This window comes from Malurus melanocephalus, unplaced genomic scaffold (assembly GCF_030028575.1).
Source record: "Malurus melanocephalus ecotype Western Australia unplaced genomic scaffold, MMel_1.1 scaffold_174, whole genome shotgun sequence".
In the NCBI taxonomy this organism is placed as follows: domain Eukaryota; kingdom Metazoa; phylum Chordata; class Aves; order Passeriformes; family Maluridae; genus Malurus; species Malurus melanocephalus.
In genome coordinates, this window is record NW_026623406.1 from 719,106 (window position 1) to 731,674 (window position 12,569).

General features: G+C 57.4%; 1 protein-coding gene across 1 annotated transcript in view; it reads right to left on the reverse strand.

Annotated features, from left to right (window-relative positions):
- DLG3 (discs large MAGUK scaffold protein 3) overlaps positions 1–12,569 on the reverse strand; it is a 75,890-nt gene that overhangs the window by 19,478 nt on the left and 43,843 nt on the right. The window contains exons 6-13 of the mRNA XM_057372623.1: positions 8,920–8,970; positions 5,805–5,929; positions 5,193–5,362; positions 4,697–4,833; positions 4,262–4,406; positions 3,987–4,146; positions 546–702; positions 78–180 (exon numbers count right to left, since the gene is read on the reverse strand). Of these exons, the coding sequence (XP_057228606.1) occupies positions 78–180; positions 546–702; positions 3,987–4,146; positions 4,262–4,406; positions 4,697–4,833; positions 5,193–5,362; positions 5,805–5,929; positions 8,920–8,970 (1,048 nt within the window). The remainder of the gene's footprint in view (positions 1–77; positions 181–545; positions 703–3,986; positions 4,147–4,261; positions 4,407–4,696; positions 4,834–5,192; positions 5,363–5,804; positions 5,930–8,919; positions 8,971–12,569) is intronic.

Here is a 12,569-nt window from a genome sequence, read left to right on the forward strand (position 1 = left end):
CACCCTCATCTGCATGCCCCGCCCGCCTCCGAGCCGGTCCCGGTCCCGATCGCGGTCACGGTCACCCGTGGCGGTACCTTCGGGCCGGTACTGCGCGATGATGGTCACCGTCTGCCCCGCCCGCTTCAGCGCCGCCGCCGCCTGCTCGTGGGTGGCGTTGCGAAGGTTCACGCCGTTCACCTGCGGGGACAGAGCGGCTCCGCTGGACCGCACCCACGCGGGCACAATCGAGGGGGTCTGCCCTGCGCCTTGGCCCCGCTGCCCCGCCTCTGTACCGGTACCCACGCTACCCACACTCTCAGAGCCTCATCACTGCCACTGTGCCCCCACACCACGTCTGGTACCGGCACTCCCAGTACCGGCACCCCCGGTACCTGCCCCCGGCTGACCCAGGCATTAGGGCTGCCCGGGGCTGTGTCACCACACCGGCACTCGGGATGCATCCCATAGAAATGCTCTTAGAGTGGCAGGGGACAGGTGTCCTGTGGGTGACCAGCCAGGGCTATGGGAGTGATGACGGGGCAGTGGGTGTCCCACCCACTCACCGAAAGGATACGGTCTCCCCTCCGCAGCTCCCCACTGAGGTCAGCAGGGCCTCCAGCCAGGATGAAGGACACAAAGATCCCCTCRCCATCTTCCCCTCCAACAATGTTGAAGCCCAGGCCCGTGGAGCCTTTGTGCAGAATGATTTTCCGGGGCTCCCTGGAAGGACACATAAGGGACAGGGAGACATCAGAGTGAGAAGCAGCAAAGCTGGTGACAGGTTTTTCTGTGCCCAGGCTTTGTGGCACATTGGTGGAGCTGGAGTCACCCGAGTGCAGCCTGGTGTGACTCAGCCCTCAGCACTTGGAGACTGATAAACCCAGAAGAGGTGCAGGCAGTGTGACATGAGACACAGCACGGACAGAGACAGAGCATCCACCGTGAAATCACACACAGGAACACTGAACTGCATGGTGGCATCAGATGCTATGGGCCAGGAGAGTCCGATCGAGCCCCTCCACAGCGTGGCGAGTATGCCTACAACACCATGCACCCCACCCTGCCCTCCCATGCCACAGACCCTGCACAGCTCAACAGAAGTCCTAAATTTTTTAATGATGGCTTAATTCTTTCACTGCTCTAACAATAGGCAGGCAAAAGCAGGAAGACTGCCTGGCACTGCAAAACTCCTGTGTCAATTTTCATCTGGGAGAAAAACCCAATGTGCTGGGAACAAAGGCAGCTCCCAGCTCAAGCCCCAGATTGAAATAAGAAGGAATAAATGATGTCAGACAATTAGCACAGGCTGGTGATTATTGTCAGCCAACATGATACTGGGGAGCACTGTGGCTGGATCCTGAGCATTTCCTTGGGTACCACAGGGACCAAGGACGTTGAGCTCAGCAGCTTGATAAACCTGACAGGTATCAGAGGGAGATCTCTGGGATGTGTTAGGAGAGATGCTGGAGCCCAGGCATGGCAGTGAGTGAGGGCAGCCATGGTAGACCCTAAAATACTGTCAGACTTGTGCTAAGAGGACCCTGGGGCACTGGGGTATGGGGCTGGAATGCACCAGGGCCAGGAGGAGATCTGGAAAACCATGGAAATGCTCAATCAAGARATGCTCAACCCAAAGTCCTCAAGATGTCACCAGTGCTTGGCTTAGGGGCAGTAGAGGGGGCAGGGAGGACTGCAGCCATCAGTCCCTCTGCAGCAAAGCTGTGCCKAGGGCTAGAATCCTCCCAGGGGAAGAACTAGGTCAGGTTTCTGGGTCTGCAAACCCTGCCTCCAACAGGGAGATGAACTTGCTCTGTCCCTTGGGTTTTGCTGCTGCCCAAGCACTGCGCAGGAAGAGCCGCCCCAASTCAGTGTTGGGGGAAGCATCCCCAGCACCCACAAGGAGCAGTTTGGTGGAAGGGAGAGAGATGCCACAAGGAATGAAGAGAGGAAATGAAGCACCAGACAGGTACATCACAGTTCTCAGCCACAACATGAGGCTTCCACCCTCCTCCTGAGAGGCAGGACAGGGATCCTCCAGGCAGGTCCCAGGCTGAACATCACACTATTAACACTGGGACCTCACCACAGAGTGGCTGAGGGGATCCTATGGACTCTGCTGGGTTTGGGTTGCAGTGGTGGAGCTCACTGGAAAACAGATTCTTTGGTTCCCAGCCCTAGGTGCTGCAGGACATGAGGGTCACTGGAGCCACATCTAGGCAGCACTTGTGCCCATGGGAGGGGAGACGCTGGATGCTGGACTTCTGCTTTTCCTAGGGAATGGCTGGCAGGAGTCTCATGGGAGACAGCTGCTTTTTCAGGGCAGCTCCTGCCTTTCCCCACACCAGTAAGTCATGTTTGGACCACACTGGTCCCAGTGCACAGTCTTGGTGGCAGCAGACCTGCAGCGATGAAGCTGCCCTGGGTGATCAGCAATGCACGGGAGGCTTTCAGCATGAGGGACGTGCTGAGCCCACCACAGGCTGCGGATCTGCTGGGTGGCAGGGGCTGTGTCTGGGCACAGTGGCCCAGAGGTGCCAGCCTGTTTGCAGCAGGGCCCTCCACAAGGCAGCACCATCCTCTAGTGGCCACCACACGTGCTGCACCAGGGCCACTGCCGAGCCATCGCTGTGCCATTGCCACTGCCAAGCCACTGGTGAGCCATCACCGTGCCACTGCCACTGTGTCCAGCCTAGGCTGGATTGCTCTTTCTGCTCTCAAGTCCACAAATGGGAATGCTGGCACTTCTGAGAAGGGACATCCCGGTGGGACCAGGGTTTCTGGTGTGTTCTCCAAGCACTGGGACTCAGTCCCTTCTGAGGTGCACTGTAATGGCAGACAGACTGCTCCTGCCTGTGGCATCATCCCTCAGTGCCATCACAGCACAGAAGTTGCTAGACCTGGTGAAGGTGCCATAGACAGGCTCTAGAACTGGCTTTGTTGGTGGGAGATCTGGGCTGTGGGTGGAAGGCAGTGCTGCACAGGTCATGGCGTGCAGAGGCTCCCAACTGTGGCCAAGCACTGAGAAGTGAGAAATCCCCACGACAAAGATAAGTGCAGACACTCTCCAGGAGGATGGCAGACSTGACAAGTCAGGGTCTCCCACTCCAGCATCCACCACTGACCTACACAATGGGAGAATCCCAGACCAAGCCACTGCATCATCCACTGTAAACACACCCCCAAACCCAGCTTGCAACCTTGCTCCAAACAGCAGAGCCAGCCCTAAGCCTGACTCAAGTGTTGGTCCTCAGAATACTGCCTAAGCCCTACAGTCCTGGCCCTGGGGATACCACATTCCAGAGCAGGCTCAACATTGGCCCCCAGGCTGTGACAAGAAGAGAGAGAGCTGTAGGAATCAACAAGTAGAACAGGACCTKCCAGGTCTCACTCTCCTATCCTCAGCCTGAGGCTTTGGAGCAGKGCTCCTCTTTATTTCCTGGGTTCAGGAAACAAACCTGTTCATGCAGCATAAATGATTCTGCTGGGGCAAAGGGGGGCTGTGCCAGGGTTGGGCAGGAGACTGTCAGGCCAGGGGCTGGCAGTCACTGAAATGGCACCTGAGTGCCCGTGGTTTGGGATGCTGGGCTCTGGGAGTGTGGGAGGARCCCCACATATCTGCAAGGCTGTGCTCCCCCTGGCCCTTCACCCCCAGGACAGCTCCAGCTGGGGACATCCTGGGAGCCTGTGGCACTGCTGGATGGCATCGTAAGGGCAGGGAACACCTTGTATTCCAGGTATTGTAAAACAAGCAAAAGAACAAAAATGAAATGCAGCAGTGTAAAGCTTGTGAAAGCAGGAGAGAAAATGGGAAGGAAGCAGATAGAGCAAGCCAGGGACTGACACAGCAGGGCTGGCATCAGGGAGGGTGAGGACAGAGCTCATGATGGGCACTTTGAGCATTGCACCATGCACCTGCAAAAGGCCTTTTGAGGCTCTGCACCACAGAGGGACAGTGAGGGAATGAGAAGGAGCAGGGATTAGGGATGTTGGTGCCTGGCACTCACCTGGTGAAGTCATCGTCTCCGATCATGTGCCGAGGGATAGGCGAGTACCGGGCAGGAGTCACCTGGGTRGGGATGGGGTAGGGAGGCTTGCTCTCAACGCTGCCCAGGTAGCCCAGACTGGAGTTATGGCTTATGTGGTTGTCAGCCAAGGCTGAGAAGGCTGCAGGGGAGGAGAAGGTCATCATGAGGACACAGAGACCAGCCCAGCCCTGCTCCCCACCCCACCAGGCCGAGTGCCCCAGCCCCGYGTGCCCAGCGGCCAGCGCCGTACGTACTGCTGGCGTAGTCGGGGGGCGCGTACATGTCGTTGAGGTGGATGTTGCCAGGCTTGGCCACTTTCAGGTACACCATGTCAGAGGTGTTCTTCAGGGCCGCCACTGCCTCCTCGTGCCGCACGTCCTGCAGGTTGGTGTTGTTCACCTGCCGGAGGGAAGGGGCTGGGTGAGATGRCTGAGCAGGGGGACAGGGACCAGTGCAGCCCTGCAGGAGTGGCTTTCCATAGGGAAGGTGCCGCAGTAGCTCCAGAGACAGGGCCCCATCGCCTTGGGTTTGACTCTCCTGCCCGCAGCCATTACTGTGCCTGCCCTCCCACAGCACCATCCCAGCAGGGAAGTGGGGTGAGGCTGCTCACAGGAGGGGTGTTGGGGTTCAGCATCGCAGTGGAACCTGTTTGGCTCCACCTCGCAGCTGGCTGTGACCGCAGGGCTTACCGCAAGCAGCCGGTCCCCGATCTGCAGGCGCCCGTCCTTTTGGGCAGCACCTCCCTCGATGATCTTGGTGATGTAGATGCTGTTGTCCCCAGGGATGTGCTGGTTCCCGATGCCCCCTGCAATGCTGAACCCCAGGCCTGAGGGAGAGGGAGAGTGCAGGTGAGGGTCAGACAGACAGACAGGGTCCCAGGCTGGCACCAGCCCCTGTGCCTCACTGGGCTTCCCACCCTGCCCAAGCCCAGCAGGCAATGGGCCACCATCCTGCTGCCACCCGGGGCCAGCCTGGCCACCACGCACTGCACTGTGTGTCTGTCCCACACCCTGTGCCCCATAGCGTTCCACTCTGCTGGGCCACCCTGCAGCACCCTGCACTGTGCCGGTGCCACCTTGCATCCCACATCCCCGTGAAGCTGCCCTGCAGCTCGTGACATCTCCCACCAAGGGGTCACCCCACACTGTGGGCACCCCAGCCAAGCGAGCAGAGTGAGGGGCTCACCTTTGGGGCCCTTCATCAGGTTAACCTCCATGATGGTCTCCGGCGGGGGCTGCCGGCGGCGCACCACGAGCCGCACCACAGGGCCTGCTTCCTTCAGGGCCTCCACAGCTTTGCTGTGCACAACCTCAGACACGTCCACGTCATTCACCCGCAGCACGCAGTCATTCACCCTGCGGGCACACCATGGCCCTGAGCATCCCTGCCAGCCCATGCCACCCACCCCATGGCACCTCTGCCACCCTCCTCCAGCCACACAGAGCTGCTCAAGGTGGCCAGATCCTGCCCTGCTGGGGTGAGAGTGGGAGGGAGCAGAGCTGGTCCCCATAGAGCCACCTGAATGGAGATGGGAGAGGAGAATAAAGGCTGGATCCCTGCCCTGGGCTGCAGCGGGATGGATGGGAGCAGGAGCCTGGCACAGGAAGGGGAGAAGGAGTGGCTACAGGCAGGAGGCTGGTGGCCAGGGATGGTGGGTATCCCTGCCCTGAGGGGATCTAGCTGTGGGGCAGAAACATTAGAGGACCAGGGTCCATGGCAAGAAAGGCAGGCAGACCTAGAGGGTCCATGCAGAGATCCTGGCTGACACCCTGGCTGCTCCCCCAGCCCTGTACTCACCCCAGACGGCCATCCATGGCGGCTGCTCCCCCGGGGATGATCTTGGTGATGAAGATACCCGGGTCATCTGGAACATGGGGGTTGTCGATGCCTCCCGCTATGCTGAAGCCGAGGCCGGAGTTACCCTGTGGGAAATCAAACACTGCGTCTTTCCCCGGTGGGCACCTGCTGCTGCTGGCCCTCCTTAAACGCTCCCCCCAGCCGAGGGGCTGCCTGGGGCGCAGGAGCCCTCACTGCATCTGTCACCCCGGGGTGCCTGGCTCGGGGCAGAAGGATGCTGGCCGGAGGAGAGGCCGGCGTTCCTCAGCCGAGTGCTCGGCGCAGYAGCGTGGAGTGTGGAACAGATGGAGTGGGAGAGTGGGAGCCGCCGAGGACCTCCCTCACCACCGCGTCTCCACGGAGAGACCGAGGCAGGCAGGAGCTGGGGGAAGAGGAGGTGGTCCTTGGCGGAGAAAACCTCCCCTCGCTGGCTGCTGCCCAGGAGGACACACCGATGCCACAGCCTGCACAGAGCAGCGGGGATGGTGCCAGTCACCAGCACCCCACTCCTGCCCCTCTGCACCCTGGCGTGTAGCCCTGGCTCAGAGTCAAGCTGGGCRCCACCAATGCCGATGCCAAAATTTGCATCAGGATGGAATGGGGTCTCCAGTTCTGCCTCCTTTTCCTCMCAGCTTGGAGCATCACTTGAGCTTCCCCTGCTGAATTCCCCGGTGGGAAGGCAGGGACCAGCGCTCATCTCCAGACCATTCCCGCAGCATCTCAGGACTGAGTGGCTGTGGCCCTGTGCTGCCTCTCCCACTTGCAGGATCCTCATTAGTGACACACTCACAGGCGCTGCTTCCAGATCCACACTTGATGCAAGTGGACAATTCCTGCCTTTTTTGCTCTGCCTTGAAAATCAGATGGCTCCATGCCTTGTTTCCTCAGGCGGAAGAGCTGACACTTAGTCACATACTATTGTGCCTGCCTCTCTCGTACACAAGTGGGCTGGGGCCAAGCTCTCCTGGGTGCCCACGGCCCCAGTGCTCAGGGGGAGATGATGGGGTGCTCTGCTCTTCCAGGGACCTGCAGCCAACAGGGCCACACTGGAACTCGGGCTCCCTGGGATATTCAGCACTAACAGCAGGCTGGGATTTGCACTTCTCCACAGCAATTTGCCCCATCATCAGCTCCTGCAGCGATGCAGAGCTRACTTTATGACGCTCATGACACAGCACCAGGAGCCACCAATGCCTCTCACTATTCAACGCTCCCGGATGCTCCCTGGCCAGCTGGGATTTGGYTGGCATGTGACACGGAGGCATTCAACGGGAATGGCTCTGAGGCTGCTCTTTCCTCCAGGCTGGATTCTAATCACCCTGTGCCCAGCTCAAAAGAGCTCCTTACAGTCACAGAGATCCAGCCTGGCTGCAGCAAGGCAGGTGAGATTGCAAAATGATCTCCAGCCATTCATTGTGCCTCTCTATGGAAGGTCCTTTGTTAGCTACAAAACCTGGAAATGATCTGGGAGGTGAGAATTTTTATTCTCATAAACCTCAAAAAGGAGTTCAAGGGATTTCTTAGCTGACATCAGGGTTGATGCCAGGACAGCTCCTGCTGTGGACGCATGTATGGTGGGTAAACACAAAGCCATGTCCCTCTGTAGATTGTATTTGTGCTATTATTGTCCCCAGAAGGCTGCTGCTTTGACCCTTGTCTACAATGAAAACAAAGATTAATAACAGTGATAGACCAGCAATTTTGGGGTACACTGAGGTCAATTCTGCAGGGAAGCCAAACACCCCAGGCACCTACAGGCACCAGGGTGCTTCTCCTGCATTAAGACAGAATTGTTGGATCTCACTGGGGCCAGTGAAGGGGAAGGATCTGGGCATGGTCCATGCTGCCCCAGGCTGCTAAGCACTGAGATTCCCTTGTGGTCTCTTGCTCTTGGAGGAGGAATTGCTGCCCAGGGCTCTGAAATGGGGGCATCAATGAGTGCTGCCTCTCTGTGTGGTCCTGCCAGCTCTKCTCCTGCTCCCATTATGGGCTGAGRACAGAGGATGCTCYRAAGAATCCCTGAAAACAAGGCTTTGCCTGTGACTTGGGCCCGGAGCAAGAAGCACTTAGCCCAAAAAGGAAGGATCCCCTGGGCTGGTTTCGTCAGGCACGCCGGGGAAGCGGTGGGTGAGGCGGCAGCCCCAGATAACCTTCCGTCCACCCACCTCCGTGATGCAGAGCCAAGGGAAGGAGGGAGATGACTAAAGGCAGAGAGGAACAGAATAATGAGCGATGCGTCTTCCCCTGCAATGCCGGCCACGCGGCGCGGCTGAGCCGCCCGGCACGGCAGCGAGGGGGAGGCAAGGTGTGCTGTGGAGAGCCACGGGCAGCCTCCACCACAGCCATTCCCAGCCAGCAGGGCTGTGCCCGTCTCTAGGATAAACCCTGGGCCAGCTTTTCCTGTTCCCTCTCCATGCCTCCTCCCCTGCTGCTTCCTGGGCAACAAGAAAGCCCTTCTTGCCCGGTATAGTGCTGGCTTGGCCCTGGATAAACCCCATACACGGTGGGGGGGGTTAATTTTAGCCATGGCCAGTGTGGTGCAWGCCATCACCTCTGTGTTGCCCACAAAAAGGCTTGAGCAGGAACTTCCCCCGTTGTGGTTTGTTTTACTAAATAACCTGTTCTTGCAGCTTAGCATCCCAAGGCTGYGTACCTGAGAGTGCCAGGAGCCTGRTGGCAGGGTGGCTTCAGCCCCTGTGCCCAGTTGGGGGGTGCACCCATCAAGCAGAGCTCCCCACACCTGTCTGCTGACACAGGCAATGACAAAGAGCCTCCCCTCACTCTCTGTGCTGATGGGTTTGAGGGGGTGAAGGTGTGAAAGAGGGAGGAAAAGGAGAATCCCTCCTCCCTCCCTTCTGGAGGGATCCGCAGGGGGAGAGGGGAGCAGGAAGCCCACCCTGGTGGGAGCCGGGCTGGCAAAGCAGGTGTGACACCCATRAAAGCCTCCGGAGAGAGCGGGGAGCAGAGCCCAGCCTCTCCCGTCAGCTGTGCAGGGATGGGATGCGTGGGGGACCGGCTGTGCCGGGGGGTGGGCGAGTGGGAAGAGCCTGTGGGCGGGTGAGTAAAGAGTACTTACCCTTTCCAAGACGATCTCCTCATACTTGAACATCCCATCACTGCCATTCATCTGGAGAGAGGGAGACAGCGTGTTACGACTCTGTGCTGGTCCTGGGGGAATTTGTTTTTCCCCTCCGATAGCTGAACATGAAGAATCCAAGCTAAAAGCTGCACCATCACCGCCGAAAAAACCTGAAACGCAACCGCTCGAGCCTGCCCTGGAATTAAACCATGTGCTGCTTTTCTTTCTGGGCATGAGCCAAAGCCCACTGACTTTAATGCACTTCTGTGCAAAGCCTTTATTCTCCCAGCTCATTTCTCCAGCCATGAAAAGGAACACGACCGAAGGCACAAAAAGAAATAACACCTTTGTTACGCAGCATATAATTAACCTCAGGAATTCACTTCTTGAGGAAAGGAAGAGAGGGGGTCGGTCCATTTAAAGGGAAAAAAAAGTCTGTACATAATAACATAATAAACACCCTCAGCAGCTTATATTTTTTAAATCTTTTCGTAGCATGACTGTATTAACAGAAAATTCAGAATAATTTCTTCTACAGAATTAGTTGGGTGCAAAGGAAACAAGGTGTGAGAGAGTGGAGCACAGTAAGAGGTGAAAACAAAAATGGTGTAGCCTGTCTCAGTRCTGTACACCACACTGATCCCCACGCTCGAAGGTCTCCCATACCCAGAGCAGCAAAGCAGAGCTCTTGGAAACATAATGTATAGAAACAAGAGGGATGCAATTGCAGGCTGTGAAATGGTAAATGTAGAGTCAAAAAAAGAAAAGAAAAAAAAATCCATTTTCCTCATAATCAACAAAGCACAGGAAAACAAGGCAGCAGTTTCACTCCAGGTCATCAGGCCAGAAACAGCTGCCGAGGTCTAAAATCTATCAAGRTTTGCAATGCAACTGGCTACTGAAACATCCAAGACTTAACAGCTACAGCTTTTGCAGAAAACTGAGATGGAAGGGAACCCAAAGGATCATCAGGTTGCACTCCTGGCCCCAACAATGCCCCCAACAATCCCACCATGTGCCYGRGAGCRTTGTCCAAATGCTCCTTGAGTTCTGGCAGCCTTGGGGCCATGACTGTTCCCTGGGGAGCCTGKKCAGTACCCAACCWCCCTCTGTGTGAAAAACCTTTTCCTACTGTCCAGCCTAGAGCTCCCCTGACACWGCTCTATGTTCTTCCTGCAGGTCCTGTCACCACAGAAGGGAGATCTGTCTGCTCCTCTGATTCCTCTCATGAGGAAGCTGCAGACTGTGGTGAGGTCTGTCCCMAGTYTCCTCCAGGCTGAATAAGCCAAGTGACCTCACCCTTTCCTCATATGGTCTCCTCTAGCCCCTTCACTACCTTTGTAGCCTCCTTTGGACACTCTCTCATAGYTTCACATCTTTATATGGTGGCCCCAGGACTYGAGGTGGGGCTGYCCCAGCGAGAGCAGAGCAGGACAATCCCCTTCCTTGCCCAACAGGTGATTCTGTGCCTGATGCACCCCAGGACAAGGCTGGCCTTTTTGGCTACCAAGGCACACTGTTGACTGACATTTTTTTTTTTTGGAGGGGACTGAACCCAACCTCACCATTTGAGTCACTCTGGGAAACCAGGGATGGGACAGGGGTAGTTCTGTGTGACAAGGAGAGGCAGTGGAACCCCGGACTCAGCAGGCAAACACCTCTCCCACTGTGCAGTCCTGCCTCTGCCTGAGGCCTCTGGACAGGGCTCCTCATCTGGACTTTACATCCACCCTTAACTGATGGCTCACAGATCATCTGGAGCCCCTTGGTGTCCATGCTCTGTGTTCCAGACTGCAGCTGACATGTCTCTCTTTGGACAGTTTTCCTCATGCAGCACCATCACTCTGGCTGTGCCCTGCTTTCCCAGCTCCTTGCTGCCTGCCCCTGCAGAGGCACAGCCCTGCATCCTCCACACCCCCTCAGTGCTGGGTCATTCCATGGAGGGGACAGCAATCACTGCTTATGCTAAACCCATCATCTGACACCACAGGAGAAAACCCAGCGAGGCAATGGTGATGCTCTATTGGTAGGTGGGAAGAGGAAACAGGAATTTTTCTACGTGGTAAAAATCAGGGGTTCAGGCAGAGGAGCAGTTCTGCAGGAAGGATCTGGGACAGGGCTGTGCCATCTGTAACACACACCCTCACCCCTGCCCTGGGAGGCCAAAGCAATCCCACCCTGTTGTGGGTACTGKGCTTCAAGCAGGAGGCTGGGGAGAGTTCAGAGCAAAGAGAGGGGAAGGAGGCTCCAAGGAACACAGACTGAGAGTGTTCCCCCTCCTTGGATGTGCTCTGTGCCTGCTGCCTCTCAGCCWCAGGGAGATTTCAGGGTACAGTGCAGGCAGTTCAGGGTGGGGACATCCACATACTCCAATAGCAGGATGCTCAGATCCACCCAGCACATTGGGAAAGGTTTTGGCCAGCTCTTACAGGAGGATCTTGCGGCAGAAAAGCACCGGTAGCAGTGGGATTAACCCACAGCAGGCTCCCTGTCAGCCTCAGAGGGACAAGGACACGTGGTCAGTGCCACCTTCTGCCACAGTGCCGCCCTGGGCTGTGCTCCTGTGGGCAGGGGGCACTGCTTCATTGCCACGGTTCCTCCTCTGGCACGGGTCACCTTTCCCTCCTCTCATCCTCCCGTACTGACTAATCCTAAGTGCAGCCGGCTCAGAGCCCCCTCCCCACAGCCTCGGGCCCCTCTCCTCCCTGTCCCGGTGCGTGGGGCGCGGCGTCGCCTCTCCCCGCCTTTCCAGCATTCCTGGCACCCTTTGCTACTACGCACATTGTCCTCTCTGCTTTGGCATTCCACACAGTTGCCACACAGCCAGCCGTATGCACACCCACGGCCGCAGAGGAACAGCGTACACATCCCTCTGGAACGGGGAGCTGCAGAAAACTGTGACAATCTGTGAGCGTGGTGAGAGCCAGCGCATCGAGGAGCGGCCGCTGCCAGCGGCACCCGGGGTGCACCGGCATGAACACACCGACCCYGTCAGACACCCCRGTGCTGCCAGGCAYGCCAGGCYGGGCTATCCCTGCTCCCCAAATCGCACCAGCATGAACACACCGACCCCGTCAGACACCCCAGTGCTGCCAGGCATGCCAGGCTGGGCTATCCCTGCTCCCCAAATCTCCGGGCTGCCAGTGCTGAGCAGTGTTTTGCACTGCTCCCAGAAAACTGGCGGTGTTGGTGCTTGCTTGATGCCAGGCGTGCTGGGGTCAGCCAGGCCTGACCACAAAGTTTTAGCTCTGATTATGTTTCCAAAATCCATGCGATGGAATGCCAGTTAATTGTATGAGGAAGCCAAATGAAGAACTTAATATATGCCACGTAACCAAGGGAACAAGCCAACAAAGCAAACGTTCCAGAGTCGGAAAATCAAATACCAGTCACTCACTGACWGCAAAACCCTCCCCATGATACCCACCAGAGCTGTTCACCCTGTCCTTTGCCAGTGCCCTGTGCTCCTCCCCAGCTCCTGTTTGGGGCCATGTCTGCTGGAGGATGCCTGGCTCCATCACCTCCAGGCAGGGAGAGCACACCCCATCCTGCTCCTGCTCCTGCTCCTCTCCTGCTCCTCTCCTGCTCCTCTCCTGCTCCTCTCCTCTCCTCTCCTCTCCTCTCCTCTCCTCTCCTCTCCTCTCCTC